The sequence below is a fragment of the Acomys russatus genome, chromosome 25, assembly GCF_903995435.1.
Source record: "Acomys russatus chromosome 25, mAcoRus1.1, whole genome shotgun sequence".
Classification (NCBI taxonomy): Eukaryota; Metazoa; Chordata; class Mammalia; order Rodentia; family Muridae; genus Acomys; species Acomys russatus.
The window spans coordinates 32,036,854-32,056,998 of NC_067161.1; the positions used below are offsets into that span (position 1 = coordinate 32,036,854).

General features: G+C 48.2%; 1 protein-coding gene across 1 annotated transcript in view; it reads left to right on the forward strand.

The window, feature by feature from the left end:
- Positions 1-20,145, forward strand: part of Adamts2 (ADAM metallopeptidase with thrombospondin type 1 motif 2) — a 211,171-nt gene that overhangs the window by 132,158 nt on the left and 58,868 nt on the right. Inside the window, exon 4 of the mRNA XM_051167249.1 lies at positions 11,543-11,745. Within this exon, the coding sequence (XP_051023206.1) occupies positions 11,543-11,745 (203 nt within the window). The remainder of the gene's footprint in view (positions 1-11,542; positions 11,746-20,145) is intronic.

Consider the following 20,145-nt stretch of genomic DNA (forward strand, 5'->3'; position numbering starts at 1 on the left):
TAACAAATGCCTGAGACATTTCTTTATGAAGAAAGATGATTTGACTCAAAGCTTTCTTCTCAGGTGACCCTGTCTGTGTGGCTTCTCTCATAGTCACGTGATCACAAAGGAGAGTACTGGTGGGGAGTGGGGGAAGTGGGGGGTGGCGGAGGAGGAGTGGGTCCCCAGGAAGGCAGTAAGTCAGTGGGTACAGGGCCATGACTTGCTCTTTCATCACAACTTGTTCTCATGGAGACTAAGTCTCAGCGAATGACATTGTCTTTTGTGAGATCCATGGCCCCAATGACAAACACCTCCATAGTGGGTTAAAGTCCCATCAACTCTTGGATTGCCATGCAGGGACTAAGCTTCCATCACAGGATGGTAAACCTTCGGTGGTGGGGGCGTGCATTCAGACCACACCCAGCCTCAGCACCTGCTTATCACGGTCTTAGTTTCATTTCCAGTCACCATGATAATGCATCTGACCAAAGGAACTTAAGGGAGAAAGGACTTATTTGCCTCATAAGTCGCAGCTCATCCCTGCAGAGAAGTCACAGCAACGGGAACCTGGAGCAGCTGGTCATGTCAAGCACAGAGATGGATGAATGAGCTAATGCATGCATGCGAAAGCTCAGCTTACTTTCTCCACTCGTGCAGTGCTGTGGGGAATGGTGCCGCCCACAGTGGGCAGATCTTTCCATTAACTAAGATAAGCCCATGACTAACCTAATCTAGATTGTTTACCATTGAGAAGCTCCTTTCCCAGGCGATTCCAGGTTGCGTCGAGTTGACCATTAAAGCCAACCACCATCACAACATCCCGGCCTTGGAGAAGAGAAGGAAAAATCCACCCTGGAATCACACTTCGTGGCAGCTTCCCCTATACAACAGCAATGTTCTTGGAGTTCACTGCCCTGGCTGGAGCCGGCTCTCCTCTAGGCTTGGAGAGGGAGACAGTTGCTTAGCAAAACAAATTCAAGGATGAACTCCCGGTACGGAGGAGCTCATGGTGCTAGCCTGGTTGTTGTAGCTCTGAGAAGGCAAAAACACACAGGGAAGCCAGGCGGCTCCGTGCCCTCCACCAAGAAGCATCCAGTGTCCTCGGGGCACATTATCTAAGGACTTTGTCATAGGTGGGGAGGGGAAGATGTTTTCTTCTCCTCCAGAGCCTCTTTTTCTCTCCCTTGAAGAAGCCTTGGAAGGTAGAGTGGACCTGGGACCCCCAGATACCTATTCCATGGAAGTGGGCAGTGCTTACAGCCTCTCCCTTTGAGAGTCCTGTGACTGAAGTCGTCCTCGAAACCAATCCCCCTTCCCACGCCCTCCCCCAACCCACCTCCCATTCCACCTCGAGTCATAAAAATGACACGGAATGAGCTACGTCTGTTGGAGTTGCAGGAATTAATTCAGGTTCGGTAATAAAGTTATAAAGACCGGGCCGGAATAACTATAATGAGCTCCTTTTAATAAAACTCACCAGTGGGACTCTGTGCTGATGGCCCCCGTGGGGCTGAGCCTGCTCTCTGCTTCCAAAGCCTCTAAAGAGCCTGCCTGCCGCCAAGCAGGGCCTCTCGACGTGCCCTAATTATGCATCTAGGTAAATATATTTTATCTTAATGACCATCTTTGGGGGAATCTGCAGTCGCAGAGTGATTATGTCTTCAAAGTTAACAGCCCAAGGACTGACCTTCTTGCAGATGACCTCACCCGGATTGGCACCACAGCGTATGTTCCATGCGGCTGCCGCTGCCCAGGATTTAAAGCCTGACCATAAAAGCCCCTGCAGATCCCCAGCAAGAAGATCTGGGACAGGCTGGGGAGATGTCTCAGATGAAAAAGTGCTTCCCTGCAAGCATGAGAATCTGAGTTCTAGGCCCTAGAACTCCCATAAAATGTCAAGCACAGTAAAGTGCACATCTGCAACCTCAGTGTTCCTATGGGGAGGTAGACAGCAGAGAGTGGAGACTCCCGGGAAGCTTATGAGCCCATGAGCTGGTGTAAGCAGCAATGAATGCCGTCTGCAACAAGAACTGAAACCTGAGGTTGTCCTCTGACCTCTGACCTTTGACCTCTGACTTCTACATGTGCACTGTGCATGCCTCCCTCTCCCTTTTCCTAAGCAGTGTAGTAGTTGCTGCTCTTCTTGAGCCCTAGGGAAGGGAGAGGTCTGTTCTAATTTGCATGGATGATGATGCCTTGGGTATCAGCAGCGTGGTATAGGTCATCTGTGTACAAAGTGCCTTAGCAAACTGTGCTTTCAGCCATTCACCTTGTTTAACAGAGATCTGGGGCATCCCAATGTCTCACAAGCAGGTGACAGTGAAAGGTGGGGGACCAGAGAAGAGCACACAGAGCTCAAAGCCTACCTGGTGTTGAACTATAGAGCAGTATCTTCTTCTTCTAACATTTCTATGATTTCATTCTTATTTTATTAGTCAGTTTTGCCTTACAACAAAATGCTGGGGCAGCTAACCTTATAAAACAAAGGGGTTTATGTAGTTCATAGTTTTGAGATCTCAAGGTCATGGCACTGGTATGGGCTTAGTGCGCTCTCTCTCTCTCTCTCTCTCTCTCTCTGACACACACACACACACACACACCGAGGGGGGAGAGGAGAAGAAGAAGAAGAAGAAGAAGAAGAAGAAGAAGAAGAAGAAGAAGAAGAAGAAGAAGAAGAAGAAGAAGAAGAAGAAGAAGAAGAAGAAGAAGTAGTGGGCTCTGTGGAAGCGGGGAGGGTCTTGGTCATAATAGTCTATCTCTGGGGTCTCGTTGCTGCAGGATGGTCAATTCTCTTCAATGGTTGAGACAAACTGTCAACTGGGGCTCACTTTTCATAATCTTCCCTTGTCATTTCTGTGTTGACTCTCCTGTATCCTGCGTCTTGTATTTTACACTTCCTTGGGCACATCTTTTGTTTGGATGGAACATCTCTTTCAGTAATGTTTTCAGAAGAAGTAACCAGCAGGTAAATGTTCTGGAAACTTTCAAGTCTGGAAATTTCTCTATTCCAGTGTTGTACTTCATTGAGAATTTAGGTGTAAGATTGAAGTTAAGTTTTTTTCTATCAGAATTCCAATTTTTTTTTCTTCATTGTTTTTCTTCTTCTAATGCTACTTCTGTGATGTGTAAACCATTCTGAATCCATCTCTTTGTCTATTGCTTCTGTCACCTGCTTATTCCTGCTTGTCCTCTATGGAAACTTGCAGTCTCTTCTGTCTGCTGGAGTTTTACAATCATTTGATCTGTTTTAGTCTCCTCCATTGGGTGCTAGATGAACCCCTTCTCCCCAGGAACACCCTCCAGTTAGGGGAGTTTTCTAGAATGAGTGCTATTCTCTTCCCTGGTTTTCCATGTTCTTTGCAAACCTTCCGTTATCTGGATGATTCATGCATGACCAAGCCCTCTCAATTGATCACCGTTTCCAGACTGCCTCTGACTTGCTGTTTCACTTTGTAGGAAAGCTCTCAACTTTGCTTTCCAATCCTTTCACTATGTTTATCATTCCTTTCTTTTCTTCTTCTTCTTCTTCTTTTTTTTTTTTCTTCTAAATTTCCAGGAGCTCATTTTAATGTTGTCCTCCTGTTCTTGTTTAAAGTATGTGACATCTCCTCTTAACACTTAGAGGATACAAACACAAGCTTCCTACTCTATTTCTTTCCTCTGTTATTGGAAATTGCTTCAGGTTTGTAGAAAGATGCCGGTATGAAATCACCCTTTAAATGGGCTTCACAGGCTCAGGACCACAGGGAGCCATGAGGAGCTGAGTGGGGAAAGACAGAGAGACAGGTAGCAAGGGTAGCTGCCATGTAGAGTGTGGTGGTCCTGGAAGGAAACAGCCTTTAATTCCAGAGGACAGCATGACTTTCTGGCTTTAATAGATTTGGGGGTGGGGGTGGGCAAACTTTATACCACATGACCTATGCTGGCCAGGAGTCACACAACAAAAGGCACTAGATAATAATAAAGTTATAATTAAGTGTTGTCCTTGGTCTGAGGCCAGGGGGCCTGGGCTTGCTCATAGCTGCGGAACTCTCTGGAAACGATGCAAGGTCCTGCTGTATTTATCATCTCTATCCAGGGAGAATGTCATGGGGATCTGAGCTGATTCAGGGAGAAAGAGGCAGGTGGAGGGACTGTGGTCTCACGCCCCCTTTCTTATTCCTGGTGGGGTTTGTTGTTGGTTTGTTTGTTTGTCTTTGCTTCTTGGTCTCCATCTGCAGTGTCAGAGACGCCCACAGAGAGCTGGTGGCCCTTAAGGTAGACGATCACCGTGATGATTATAATGATTAGAAGCCTGGTGTTTGTAGGTGGGTTCCCTTTGCTCTTTGGTTCCTCAGAGTGCTCCTCCAGGCTCTGTGGGAGAAGTGGGCCTTCACTGAATCTTCCTGTTTCTAGAATGGTACTCTCACCCTTAACCACACCAAGTGCTTGCATCCCAGAGACCTTTTACACATTTTCAAGGAAGTCTCCAGACCAATACCAGTCCAGCAGAGGGGCACGGGGCATGGGAGAAGGGCCCCCCACACCACTTCTAAATGATAGATACTTGATGCATCAAGGTCAGTTCTTCTGGGGGAGACTGTGGCACAGACTAGAAGAATCTGGCTCTCCTCTATACCAGCTTGGGGCTCAACTTGAATATATTGTTTATTGCCACGAAACACTCTCCTGATGCCCAGTCAATGACTGTTCTGATATTGTTCCTCTCCCGCTCACCCTGGGCTTATAGCTTTGGGATTTTAAACATAAAAGTGCCTGACTGACACTTTCCAGACATGGAATCCAGAGAGGAGTTAAGCGTGCTGCTTATGGTCAAGTCTTCTTCTTCTTTTTTTTTTTTTTTACCCAGAAGTCTGGGTGTGTCCCTGGACATTTTATTTGGTACATTTCATGATATTAGCATACTGCATTACAGTGAATATGGTTTTGTAATGTAGACTCTTAATTTGAAGGAGTGCCTTTTTACTAATCTTTTTCACACATGTCTTCTAAGTAAGTCCTGGAATTTGTTAGAGTTTAATGACTCTTCTGTGACTGTGTTAAACTATAGATTGGTTTAGATGAGAAAAACTTCCAATCCAGCACCGTAGCATTTTTCTCGCCATTTATCGTGCACTCTTTTTTTCTTGTTATTTTGGGGAGTGTTAAACTGTGTGACGTTTTGCTTGTCTTCGCATCTTCATCATTTTTGTGTATTCCTCGGTATTATGATGGTTGTGCATTCTCCGGCCCTCAGCCCACTCTCCTAGCTGCCTGTTGTTCTGGACACATGAGCTGTTGGTCACCGTGAGCCCACTTCATGTGGGATTAGATGTGTTTATTCCCTGTGAGCTGGGAGGGACTTTCCCATGGAAGTATCCAGACTTCCCCTTTGGCCATATTTTTTCCCCCCGAATCTTCTGGTTATTTCTTTACTCAGGTTCTCTACTCGAGTCAGATGTTGGGATTTTTACCTTCAACTTGGTCTGCGCTTGTTAGGACTAGAGGTTTTAAGGCCTTCCTTTTTATTGCAATTCCCAATTTTTGTTTCAACATTAATCATTGTAGACACAGATTTTTTTTGTTGTTGTTGTTGCTGGTGGTGGTGTTGTCTTTGTGACTCAATTCCTCCCACACATGCATGAAAGAATGGTGGTTGGTTTTGTTTTTTGGTTTTGGTGGTTTGAACTAGATTGTCTTATGAATTCAGATCCTTTATGTCCACCGCTTGTGTTTCCTCTAACTTGTGTGCTGTTTTATGGAATAAGTGTGTGAGTGCTCACACCTACCTGGCCCTCACCTTCTCCTCACATCCACTTGGTGCGCTGGTGAGAGCAGCAGGTTTCCTCTCACAAGTTCTCCAGGCCCTATTGGTCTTGGCAACCCAGCCCCTAGAATACCTCTGACTTAACTATAGCTCATGAGTGACATTAAGATGCCTCATTTCTTTTTGTTGCCAATTACATGCTGCACATGTAATTTCTCCACTGCGTTTGCTTTAATCCACGCTGCCCCTCTCCTCTTGGTTTTCCCTCATGCAAGTAACTCACAGCTGGCTCTTATTCCAGCTCACGCGTCTCCACCTGCCACCGCATTCCCTTCCTGCCCCTACATGCACCTGGCTCTTCTTCTAGATCAGCTCCCCTTCTGCTGGGTCCCCAGTTCCCCCTGCATCTCTCTGCCATGACTCCGAGCCCTCCCAGCCTCGCCCTTCTATGGAGCCCTGAGAAAGCTGAGGTCTCCCAACCCCACAGCCACTGTCTTCCAGGGTGAAGAAGCAGTGAATGTCGATGTAAAAAAAAAAAAAAAAGTTACATAAAAGACGAGTTAGAACTGCCGCCAATTGTCACTCCTGCTGAAAGGAAGGGAAGAGTCTTCTGACTTGGGGAGGAGTGAGTCTTAGGGTAAAATGAGTAAGGATCCTCTTGACGAGGTGACACCTCAGCCGGCACCGGATGGGAGAAATAGGAGGGTCATTCCAGGGTCTTCCTCTGTCGTGGAACAGTGTGCATCTATAGGTCACAAGCCCCTGCCATGACTTACTCCTCTTGTCCCCAGTGTTTAGTGAGGGCTATGGAGGCGATACATAGGGACTGTGTCACTAAGCTTTGCATTAAGGTGACAAAATACCAGAAAGAAACAACTTAGGATGAGGACAGGATTTGGGGTCACAGGTTCAGTAATTTCAGGCCATGGTCATTTGGCCCTATTGCTTCAGGCTATCCCCTGGCATCTCACATCACAGTGGAAGCTCATACAGGAAGAGGCTGCTCATACCATGCCCACCAAGAGGCAAAAAGGGTCAGGAAGGAGCCAGGATGCCAATAGCGTCATCAAGGATGTGTCCCAGGTAACCCGACTCCCTTTTACTAGGCCCAGTCTCCTGAAGTTCCCACCGTCTCCCAACAATGACACAGGCTGGAGTCTGAGTCTTGACCATATGAGCCTCTGAGTCATTTAAGAGCCAAACTCCACTAGGAGTGGAGATCAAACATGGCCTCCTCTCCCACAAGCTCTGAGCCCAGTGAGACTTTAGAATTGTCGGCTTAGGCTGCCTTCCCTCTGGGCAGCTCGGGAGCTCCTTCAGGGTGTGGCCATGAGCTAATGTAAGGCAGGAGCAGAAAAGTGAAGAGGCCCAGCAAAGGCACCTGCATAGACTGGGGAGGGGGGCGGGGGCAAGCCCTCAGGCATCCTAGACTTGGGGGGTGAAGGAGGGGCAAGCCCTCAGGCATCCTAGACTTGGGGGAGGGGGAGGGGCAAGCCCTCAGGCATCCTAGACTTGAGGGGTGGGGGAGGGGCAAGCCCTCAGGCACCCTTGTGCTTCAGGTCTGACATCAGCTCTGTCACACTCCAGCTTTACAGACCAGAGCTCAAGTGTCTCTTCTACCAATTTTGGTTCTCCCAAACCTGGCCCTGTGCTGGTGGAGCATGGGGCATTGTAAAAGTATCTTTTATTCTTCTGATTCTCTTATTGCCTCAGTCTGCTAACCTGGGACTAGTCCTGGATGTTTCTAGCCTCCGTACAATCTTATCTAGGCCCAGAATGTTTTTAGTCTCTAAGATTTACTGCTGAATAAGCTCACCCTTTCTAATTCTTTTTTTTTTTTTTTTTTTCCCCCTCCCTGAACTGTGGCTGGCTGGTTCAACTCAGCTGTTCTGGCTTGAACTCCTAAAAGCTAACTGATTCAAACTGGCTTCTCTCAGTTTCTGCCTAAATTGCTCTGTTTGGCCTCATACTAACTTTGGCAATATGTTCTAATCTTCTGGCTCCTAATCGTCCTCTGGCTCATTCTATCTTCACCTGAGTGTAGCTTGTTCTCTCTTTGCAACCTGTCTCTGTACAACTGTCCTAGTAAAACTGCTCTCTCTCTCTCTCTCTCTCCCTCCCTCCCTCCCTCCCTTCCTCCTTCCACCTCTCTGTACTGCTCTCTTAAGTAGCTTCTCTTTCCTCTCTGTTCTCCTGAGAGTTGGGCATAACCTATCTCTGACTCAATCTGTCAAATCTTTCTCTGATTTGTCACTTTGTCTGCCCCTCAATTAGCATCACTTTCAAACATAAGTGCTTCCTTCTACAAACTAACTTTGCCTTCATTGTTTGATATTAAAGCTGTGTAGTAAAGGCATGTCTGCATTCCAGCTAGATCACACAGACCTCAAAGGCCTTTGGATGTGATCAGAGCAGCCATGTTGCTGGGTAAGATTCTTCTACAGGGTATCCTGTAGGCCATGTTGACCTTATTGAAAAGGTTGGGCATGGCAGTGCATGCCTGTAATGCCATCACACAGGAGGCAGAGGTAGAAGTTCAAAGACATCCTGGTCTACAGAATAAGGTCTAGGGTAGCCTGAGATACAGAGGAAGACCCTGTCTGAAAACCAATCAACAGAAAACAAAACAAAACAATATTGGAGGAACATACACACACTTTACTGCAGCATATTTTTCTGTTGTTGTTGTTGTTGTTTGATGTTCCATTGGTGTTTTAACTGCATGTATGTCTGTATGAGGGTGTTGGAGTCCTGTTACAGGAGTAACTTACAGGTGTGAGCTGCCATGGAACCCCCAGGGACCCTCAGAAGAACAACCAGTGCTCTTAAGTAATGAGCCACCTCTCCAGCCTTGTAACACATATTCTTATTGCAGGGTCACACCACTCTTAAGATAATAATGGTTATTCTTTTTGTTGTTGTTATAGACAAGGCCCCATATGTCCCAAGCTGGCATTGAATTCACTCTGTAGCCAAGAATGACCTTGAACTCCTAATCCTTTTGCCTCCACGTTCTGAGTGCTGGGAGAACTGATGTGCACCACTGTGCCCATTTTATGCAATGTTGGGGGATCAGATACAACCAGGGAAGCATTCTACCAACTGCTCTATATGCCTAGATTCAGAATCATTATTCCTTAAGAAAAAAAAAATAGTATTGGATTTGGCCTGGGCTTGGGCCCTAGTTCCTCCTCTGTGGCAATATGGCTTGACTCACTCAATCTTTCTGCTCTTTTATTGCTCCCTGCTGAGTGTCTTAATCCATTTTGGGCCACTGTCACAAAATACTGGACACTGGGTTATCCATTAAGGAAAGATGTTTATTTTGCCAACCATGCTGAGGAATGAAAAGTTCAAACATCATGGCACTGGAATACTGGCAAGAGCGCCCCCTGGCAGTGTCAACATGTATCAAATGGCATCATGTGATAGAAGTATATTCCAGAGGAAGAGATTGCTTGACAAGAGAGGAAGCCAAGATGAAGGTCCAGGTTCCCTCTTTTCTAACAACTGGTCCCCCAGGGGAATAACCCAAAATCCCCGCCCCACTTCCATATGATAGCACTGGTTCTTTAATGAGTCTGGAGTTCCTGTGACATGATTACTTTGCTACAGGCCTTACAATTCTGCCATCTCACTAACTCTGCATTGGGGACCATGCTTCCAGCTCTTAAGATGTTGCAGGGACAAGCCAGAGAGGGATGAGAAAAGCAAGGAGCCCCTCCTGTTTGGAAGAAGCGAACATAATTTTGTCATTGTGAAGGGTTGTGCACATGTCTTTGTCCTTAGAGGCCACTTTGAGGATGCTCAAAAAGGTGCCCTTGGGCTCACCACCCTTTGCTGTGCTGAGCTTATATGTAGGTGTGCTTGGCCACTGTCGCCCACCCATTCTCCTGGGTAGCCACCACCTTGGTATTGTCTGGGTAGGAAACTCTGCTCCCCCGCAGGCAATGTGAAATCTTCCAATTTTCAAATGCTGTCAACCAAATTAGGTATTTAAAAAAAGATACCCTGTGGCTCCAAGGAATGCCTCTTCGGTCTGCTGTTCCCCTGGGGTTGCCTGTGTGTGACCCTGAGAAAGATAAGGGCAGAAGGTGGCGTCTAGCTCCTTCCCCAGGGGAGGACCTTTTTCTGTGGAAATCACTGTCTTCTTTGCTTCCCCAAGGTGGCTCTGAAGGTGAGCTGTCCCTGCTCACTGAAAATGCAAAGAAATAAATGCATGAAAATAGAGCAGCAATCCCTCAAGCCCTGTGTCAGGTTTAAGTCCCAGGCGGCAGCTCTGCTGGACGCATCAGGATGGCCCTGAATCATCTCCAGGCTGCTGGGCTGAGCAACACTTAGCTCTGAACAGGCCCTGCCTGTAGGGCTCGCCCCCAATGCCTAGGGTAGCCCTGGGCAGGACCTGCCACGTTTGTGCATGTGTGCATGTGGGCGCGTTGCATGCACATGTGAGCATACGGCTATGCCCTATAGATGTATGTTTGTGGGTTTTAACAAGTATGTGTCTGCCTGCAGGGTTATATATACATGTGTAAGTGTATAGTATGTGTATATATTAGTATGTCTGTCCGTGTGTGTGCCCACATGCCCGTGTGTGTGTGTGTGTGTGTGTGTGTGTGTGTGTGTGTGTGTTACACTGTCAGTTTGCTGAGTCAGATATAAGCTGTTGGGCATGGAGCATCTGTCTGGTTGTCTGTCACACAAGAGTGCTTATTTATAAAATGGGAGACAGTGATTTGTACTGAAGAAACCCACTATGTGACTGAGGGAAGAGATTTGCTGAGTGGCAGGGAACAGGATCATATGCCAAGCTGCCTCGTATCTTCACGAGTGGCTACCCTCAGATGTTTGGTCTCACCAGTGTGGAACAGATGGGAATCAAGGAAGACAGCATAGCTGTAGGGGCAGTGGCCATGGCATCCTGGGGTTGGTCCTGATGGTGCCGCACACCCAATCCTCAGCTGAGATCCCTCAGCTCGACATCCCAGTGTGACCACTGCACAGCCAGGTACTGACCATTAGAGACAGGCAGGAAGTTCCCTTGTAGCGCAGGCTGTAGAAGGTGTCATGAGAAGGGACTTGTGTGGATCCCTGAGAAATTCCACCAGCACTGGAGGAGTTGGGGCCAAAATTCTCCTGGTAGAGAAGGGGCCAGGCATAAAGATCCTGGCCCAGAATATATGGCTAGCAGACTTTTCTATTGAGAGAGAGAGAGAGAGAGAGAGAGAGAGAGAGAGAGAGAGAGAGAGAGAGAATGTTCTGGGAGGAGAGCTAGGTGTGAGGAGACACCATCTGTACGACACATGCTCCCTGGGCTGAGCCTCAGTTTCCCCAGTTATATCAAGAGGAAATGCCATCCTCTAGGCACAGCAGCCTTTTGACACCTGGGCAGCAGTGAGCCCTTTAGGGGAGTGTGAGTGTAGCCATGGAATAAAGGCTGGCACTGCCCAGCCACTCCTGACCTTTCTCTGTTTCTGTTCCCAGTGCCAGCTGTGTTTTGGTCAGTGTCAAAGGATCACCATGGTCCTTGATGCACTCTGCTGGGTGCTGGGGGGAAAGCTGGCCTTGAAGCCTCTGAGCTGTTGGCATTGAGTGTTTGTCACCATTGCCCCTCCCTGGACTTCTATTTGTTCTGGGAATGGCATGACAGCCCCGGTACTGTGAGCTTTATATGAGACAACGGTAACCCTAATGCCACTCTGATACCTGGCTGGTGACTGAGTTGTACCCAAACGGGTTCTGTTTTCCTATCATGCCCCTGGGTATGGGCTGCTAGGCTGCTGGGCTACTATCAAAAGCATTCTTTCCTTCCAGGAACCTCCCAGGGCAACCTGGACAGCCTCAGCAGAGCCCTGGGCGTGCTGGAGGAGCACATCAACAGCTCACGGCAGAGGGTGCGTAGGCACGCTACGGACGATGACTACAACATCGAGGTCCTGCTGGGTGTGGATGACTCGGTGGTCCAGTTCCATGGGAAGGAGCACGTGCAGAAGTACCTGCTGACACTCATGAACATTGTGAGTCAAGGCTGGGGGGCGGGCAGGGGCGGGTGGAGGGGAACAGGGGTGGGACCAGACTCCCTGGAGGCAAGGCTTGAGGAGGGTGGGGGAAATTGGGCTGGGTGGGTCTATGGGTTGGGTGGGTCTGTGGGTGGGTCCATGGGAGAATAGGACAAACTGGGCTGGGAGGAGGACGGATGTGATGGTCTGTGTTCATTGTCAGCATGACGGACTCCAGAATTCCGCCCCCCCCCCATCTCTCTGGACATGCATTGATTAAGGTGGGAATACTTCTCCACTGTGGGTGGCGCCATTCCCTGGTTGGGAACCTGGGCTGTGTACGTGTACAAAGGGAGCTGAGTAGTAGCATCCATCCCTCTTGACTTCCCCATTGTGGCTGGGATGTGACCATCTGCCCCAAGCTCCTGCCGCCCCTGCTGCCTTGATTTCTCCAATACGGCCAACTGTACCCATGACCTGGGAGGCAGAATAAACTCTCACTTCAGTTACTTTGGTCAGAGTATAGTATCACAGCCATGGGGAAAGACACTAAGACAGAGGAGTACTGGAGGAGTGGGCTTATGGGGCAGAGCTAAGCTGACAGGCTAAGATCTTCTCCATTCAGGGTAGTGGTGGGATCCCCAAAGCCCTGCTAGGAGATAAGAGCAGTTTGGCAGAAGGGCTAGGCTAGGACATGACTGGGCTTCTCGAATGGAGCATGAGGATGGGCTGCTTTGTGGGAGGAGGGCAGCTTACATGGCGCTGCAGTAAACAAGGACCTAGCTGGAGGTGGGCAGACAGATACAGAGATGGGCTCTGCATCTGCAGCTAGGTCAGCTGATGAGCCCCTGGGAGCTAAGGTGGCACATAGCTCAGCCTCCAGATAGGGATAGAAGGGAGGAAGTGAGTAGGGATTGCCACCTGAGTGGTCCCTTTCCTCCAAGTTGCCCTGGTTACGTCCTTGGCTCCCTGAACCTCCACCTCTCCCCTGCAAAGTTCTTTGTATTTGTACATTTTACTTTGGAGGATGCTAATCTCATATTAATTTTTGAAAAGTACTTTTAATTTAGTAATGATAAAACCCATAATTATAGAAGTTAGTGAACCCCTGAGACATGGCTGCAATAATAATAGTAACAGCAAAAATAAATAAAACCATAATTGTTGCAATTAATGATCTGCCAATGGGTGGCTGTGTGCCAGGCTAAGGCTAGCCACTTTCTGTGCAATAGCTTAGGGAATATTCACAGTAAGCCTCTAAGACCGGTAGATGTGCAGACCTCATGGCCTCCAGAAAATGAGCTCTTCCTGCAGATCCACTGCTGTCCAACTCGCAGGGAAAGAGTGGGGCTTGGAATTAGAAAGACTGGTGTGCCCGTGTGAATGGGGTTCCAGTCCCCCCAAGCTTTGGTGTTCCCGTCATTAAAAAGGGTCGGTTCCGTCTTCACGCCGCTGCAGGCTGGTTTAAATGACGTAATGGGAGTGAATGGGTTTTTCTAGTCTCTAAGTAAGGTATGATGGTTTCAAACTCCAGATGCAATATGGGTTTGCTCACACGACAGTGACCGCAGTACAGACCACATCGCTCCTAAGGCGTCTACAGGGCACCCTGCCTGAAGGTGGGCTATTCACTGAGACTTCTTCATGGGACAGATGCATGAAATCCTCCTTTTCCTCAGTGAAGGCTCCTGTGTCAAAGGGCTTGTTGGAGGACATCTAAAACTCTCTCCAAGTTTTTTTTTTTCTTAAGATTTATTTATTTGTTATTATGTATACAGTGCTCTGTCTGCCTGTACATGCATGGGCCAGAAGAGGGCACCAGATCTCATTATAGATGGTTGTGAGCCATGATGTGGTTGCTGGGAATTGAACTCGGGGCCTCTGGAAGAACAGTGCTCTTAACCGCTGAGCCATCTCTCCAGCACAGCTCTCTCCAAGTTTTGATCACAAGCTTCTCCTCATTCCTGCATACACACACACACACACACACACACACACACACACACACACACACACACACACACAGTTTTAAATACTGATGACAAGATGGTTTAGTTTCTAGAAAAGCCGCAGAGACCTAAAAATTCTTGAAATGAAGCCCCGTCTCATCACCACAACAAGAGGATTTGAGGAGATGATCCCGAGGTGTTGAGAAAGGCTGTCTGGGTCACATCTGTTTTCCTTGTCACACAGATATGCACTTGTGCACGCAGCAAGTGTTTATTGACTAAGTGCTTGTCCTCGTGGGCAGGGGTGTCCAGCCCATCAGAAGCCAAGGGTGAGACACGGGGGGGGGGGGGGGCAGATTCACTCCCCCCCCCATCCAAGTTCCTCCTGCTTCTTCAAGAGTTCCATATGGGCCATGGAGATGAGGGTTCCCCACTCAAGGAGCAGAGTGTTGCACTGGCCGTTAGTACACTGTGACTTCTGGTGAGTGTTCCCACAGCTGGGAGAGGGGCTGTGCAAGGCTACTGGGGCACTCTGGGCCTTGCAGAAGCTGTGAAGACAACTTTTGAGTGTTGCTCTGTGACAGAGCTTTCTGTAGCTGCCCTTCTGGCCTTTGAAATGTGGCAGCCTACTGGCCAGACTGGATCTCGAGTTCTTGAAATGTAGCCAGCGAGAGGAAAGAACTGATTGGTCTCTTTTATCCAATAGAATTTTAAAGTTTAATTAAAAGCGTTTTATTAAAAGATAAGCTGGGAAGGTAACGTGGTCGGTGAAGTGCTCGCCATGTAAACGCTAGGACCTGAGTCCAGCCTCCCCAGCACTGACGCAAAATGCTGGGCTCAGTGGCACATACCCACAACTGGATCAGTGAGCTCCAGGTCTCAAAAAGGAAGGTGGGAGGCGGAAATGACAGAGCAGGACACCTGACCTCCTCCTAGGGCCTTTCCACTCACACAAGGACCTGCCTACGTGCCTACACACACACACACACACACACACACACACACACACACACACACACACACACACACACACACACCTCTGCACACCCACAAAAGAAAATTTAAGGAAGATGCCTGACATCTGACCTCTCCACCTGTACACAAATGTGCATCTGCTCACACGCAGTCCACATAAACAAGGGGGCAGGGAGAGAACGGCGAGCCTAGAGGCACCGGCCTATGATCCCAGCTACCTGGGAAGTTGAAGCAGCTGGACCTTAAGTTCAAGACCAGCCTCGGCAACTTAGTGGGCTCTTGTTTCAGAACAAAAGTAGCTGGGTGGTGGTGGTGCACACCTTTAATCCCAGCACTTGGGAGACAGAGTCAGGTGGATCTCTGTGAGTTCAGGACCAGCCTGGTCTACGAGGTGAGTCCAGAACAGACAGGTCTACACAGAAAAAAAAAAAAAAAAAAAAAACCAAAAACCAAAAACAAAACAAAACAAAAAAACCCGGTCTCAAAAAAAGTGATGTGGTACGGGGCTTACCAAGCGTGTGAGAGCCCTGGAGTCATGCTCAAGTGCACAGGCCATCGTCATCGATTTTTTTAAGTGCACATTTGTGACTCTAAGGTCACTAAGGAAATACAAAGGTCACACCATCAATGCACAGGACCCTTCATCTTGTAAAGCTGAACCTCCCACCATTAGACGCTAACTCCTCGCCCGATCTCCAGGTCTTGGCTGCCACTGTTCTCATATTGGTCTCTGAATTTGACTCCTCTGGACCTGTATATCAGGGACTCAGTATGATATTTGCCCTTCGGAGCCGGTTTATTTCACTTAGTGTGATAGTCTAAAGGTTGTTCATATTATCACATGTTGGAATTCCGTGTGTGTGTTTGTGTGTGTGTTGTTTTGCTTTGTTTTTGATATAGATCTTTCTATGTACCTCAGGCTGGCCTTGAATTCATGGTGGGCCTTTTGCCTTCAACCTCTTGTGTGCTGGAATCACAAAGGGCTGCCCAAACAACCCTCCTTCCTTCCCAAGGCTCAGTAAGACTTATAGATATCTAGATATTTGCTTGTCCACGCACTCATTGGTGGGCACCTGGGCAGCCTCCACCTCCTGCCTGTTGTCAGTAAGGATACTGAGAGCCCGGGTTACAGATTTCCGCTCACCACTCTGTTTTGCATTCCTTTGGCTACAGACCTAGGAGTAGAAAGACTGAATCATATGGTAATTCTATGTTTGGCTTTTAAGAAACCGCGTGCTGTTTTCCACAGCCGCTGTATCATCTGTGTTCCCACCAACAACGCGTGAGGGTGCCCAGCTCTCCACAGCCCACAGCACTTGTCAACTTGATAGTAGCCATGCTAATGGGGACATGACTTGTAATTAATCAGCACTGATGTTGAAGTTGCCAGTGTGGCCAATGGCAACTGTCCTGAGCATTGCACAGTGGGCAAGCCTGCTGAGCACTCCTCTGAACTTAAAATTGACTGCCATGTACTAAGCAAGCCTGGGCAACTCTGGGAAATTGAGCCTCAAGCCACAACCCCAAGTAGCCCTCAAAGGCCTGGCCAGTGACTTGTCACAATCTTCTTGTATGTCTACATCTGCCCCGGGGATTCCCAAGGCTGGAACCAAAGTAGCATCAGGAAGGGATCTACATAGCTTTGGGTTGGTATGTAGCTCGCTAGATGTGGCATTGGGCAGGCTCCAACTGCACTCTGGGTCAGGTGGCCATTGCCAGTGATAGCAGGTAGAGATGGCTTCATGGCCAAAGGACAGCCTGGACAGCAAGCTGCCCACTGAGCTGGGTGTTGTGTGAAAGGCTTTTCTTGGGAAAGATGCAACACACACATATCTATTCAACTCCAAAAAGAAACACGGGACAGACCAATATAGCAACTACACCAAAATCCAACTCTGTGATCCAAATGAGTTTTTTTAAATTGGGGTTGCTAACTGATCTAGGGGTGAGGGGTCACTTATAGGAGCAGAGATGGCTGGAGAGGCTGCATCCCTGAAAAGGCTCCACCTCCTAATGAGCCCCGTAGCTTCCTCAAACAGTGAGTACAAACACATGAGCCCAGGGGAGGCATCACATTCAAATCACACTAGGAAGAGAAAAGTTGCCGATCTGCCCCCTACTGGGGTCTCAGACCTACTGGAGGGCAAGGGGTGGGGGTGGAGTGTCTGCTGATCACTTCATGAGACCTCCTTAATTGCAGACACCGCCTACCGACGCATTCTCTGACAGCCAGATCCATTTTCCCCAGTTCCCTCCCTAAATTCAGAAGAGTAATTTTTTTTCAGTTCATTAAATCAGTCTATATTTAACACAGATAATATATTATTTATGCCATAAGATTAGAACGAATTCATATAGATCTCCCCGCATTTTCTCCCCGAAGCTCCTCTCCATGACTTGACTTTAATGAGCGTGGAATGTTGCAGTGGGGAAGACATGCTTTTTGTATAACTTATTATTTATATGACATGTCCGTGGAATAAAACTCACTTCCCTCTTGGAGGTCAGATGTGCCACCTACCATTTTATAGCCTTATGGATGAACCTGTTCCTCAGCCTTAGTTATATCCTTAGACTGGGCTCCTAAAAGTTAAATCTCCCAACAGGTAATGCACGTGTAAAAGTCTTACATACCAGAATATTCTGTAGGGTCTTATCATCTGCACCTGCTCCACTGAGGAAAGACCCATGCCCCTGCCTCGTTCTTAGCTGTGGACTTCTATAGCTACAACTGTGACATCTTAATACTTTCTGTTGCAGGCTACAGCTATTCTGTTGATTTTCACTTCATTTATTTACACTGTGTGTGCATGTTCATGTACATGTGTGTGTTGTGTGTCTGTGCGCGCGCGCGCGTGTGTGTGTGTGTGTGTGCCTCTGTGTGTGTGTGTGTGTGTGTGTGAGAGAGAGAGAGAGAGAGAGAGAGAGAGAGAGAGAGAGAGAGAGAGAGAGGGAGAGAGACAGCACAGAGATGGAGGTCAGAGAACAACTTTGAAGAGTCAGTTCTTTCTTCACACAACATTATCAGCCTTTGTACAAGCGCCTTGAGCCACTCACTGACCGTTGCATGGTGAAGGGCTCAGATGAATAGCACCCTGAGGTGGCCTCTTGACACAGAGCGTGCTTAGAGTCATTTCAGACATTGCAGAATAATCAGTCCCAAGCCCAAGCCAAGACACATTGGAAAATATTTTTCATGAAAGAAGTGAGCAACTCAAACACAAGAATCTTAAATCAAGAATTCTTTTTTTAAAAAAAGATTTATTTATTTATTATTATGTAAACAGTGCTCTGCTTGTATGTACTCCTGCAAGCCAGAAGAGAACACCATATCACATTACAGATGGTTATGAGCCACCGCGTGGTTGCTGGGAATTGAACTCAGGACCTTTGGAAGAGCAGGCGGCGCTCTTAACCACTGAGCCATCTCTCCAGCCCCTAAATCAAGAATTCTAGCACAAAAAAATGCAAAGATATACTACATCTAATGCAGGCTGGGAAGTGACGGTAGGAAAGCCAGAGAAGACTTTGTTCTGGGTAATTGAATCCCTTGCTTCTGAAAGAGCATTTAGCTTGGTATGTGCAGTGACAGTGCCACAGCCCCTAATCGCGATGGTCTCAGTTCTGAATGAAGAAGGGTTTAAGGCTGGGTTTGCTGGCTCTAAGTATTGGGACAACATGCACAGTGCAGCTGTGTGTTCAAACTGAGGCTGCAGTGAGGTTGTGTCGTGCAACACAGGTGAGTACAGCCAGAAGCACGTCAGATTCCCTACAACTGCGATCTTGTGTGTGCTCAGGGACGCTTTACCAATACCAGATTGTTCGCAATCCCCACACCCAGCTCTGCAAGCCCACTGGGCTCACAACCCACAGTTTAGGAAGCTGGGGCTGCGCTTGAGAGTTACTAACGTTACTAACGTTCCCTCGGACGGCATCACGGACACACAGAGGTACGGTGACCTTGACAGAATGACCATCGTGTCATTGGTGGAGAGGGACTGTCTCCATTCCGTTGTCACCATAGAGGACCAGGTGGCCCACAGAGCTAGTATTTAAGTGATACCTGCTCTCTGGCTTTAAGAAAAAAAAAAAAAAAAAAAAAAAACCTTGAGTGATGGCCACAGCCCTGTCTGTATCCCTCCGCAATGACGTGCCTGGGTATGCTGGTGGGGTGCAGGGAACGCTTGGTGTAGAATAAGCACCTGCTTTGAAGCCAGAAGCAGTACTTCCCTGGTGAAGCTTTCCTTACCTGGACTCAGTTTCTCCATCTTTGACCCAGAGGCTTTACCTCCTACCACACCTGCCAAACTTCCACAAGAGGAAGAACGAACCCTCAGCAGACAAATTCTTCCTTGACACCGTCGATCCTCTGACTCCCCTGAAGCTGGAGCAGCCCCTTCCTGAAGGCCACCCTAGTGACCTCACACTTTCTCCTTCTCATACCCCAGGCTACCCGACACCAGCTCTATCTCCAGCGAGTCTAACTGCCTCCTAGGCTCTCTGAGGTCACTTTGAGGACTCTGTCTAAAGGAGTGAATGAACTGACTTTACTCTCCATTTGAAAACAGCTTAGTAGTTTTCTGCTCAAGAACAGTCTCTCTGAGCTGTGTGAACTGCTCACTGTCCACTGAGGGCAGACCTATTCCTTAGGCTTATAGAGAACATGGGGTCCCGGGGACCTTGTGCTGTCAGCTGATGCTGAACCCTTTGCTTTCCTCCCAGCAGGATGGAGGTCCTCAGCACAGTGTGTTCTGAAACAACTCGTGTTCAATGAACAATCTCTTTGTGCCAAGACTTGGATACGTTTCCTCTTTTCTTTTCTAATTTAATCCAGAAATTGGCCTTGGCTTGCCAAAGCCTTGCCAGGGTTTGTAAACAGTCAGCTGCTCACCAACTTTCAAGAATGCTGGGGCCGGCACAGAGGCAGCACAGGAATGTTTTGTGCTAGGCTCAGGGGGAGGAAATCTTGTGAACTGCAGAGCAGCCTGCCGAAGGCATCGCCCCTGTTTCACGTGTCTGTCTCTGCCTCCTGCAACAAAGAAACGCTGAAACGTGGCACTGCCCAGACAGGAGGGACACATTTAGTGTAGGAGCTGGGCAGAGCAAAAGGGGAGGGAGATCGGAAGTCCAAAGCTCTCTTCCTCATCTGCCTGTGTTGCCTGGGCCACAGGAGACTGTTTAGGACACTGTTTCTGGTCCTTCCATTCCTCATGCTTGTCCCCCTAGGCCTAAGATCAAGGTCCTGTGTGTCAAAGCAGTCCCATTTGTCAGGATGCTGTGCTGCATACAGAACCATCAGAGAACCATACGACCAGGTGCAAGACCCATCAGAGAACCATATGACCAGGTGCAGGACCCATCAGAGAACCATACGACCAGGTGCAAGACCCATCAGAGAACCATATGACCAGGTGCAGGACCCATCAGAGAACCATATGACCAGGTGCAGGACCTATCAGAGAACCATATGACCAGGTGCTGCCGGATGCCAGGC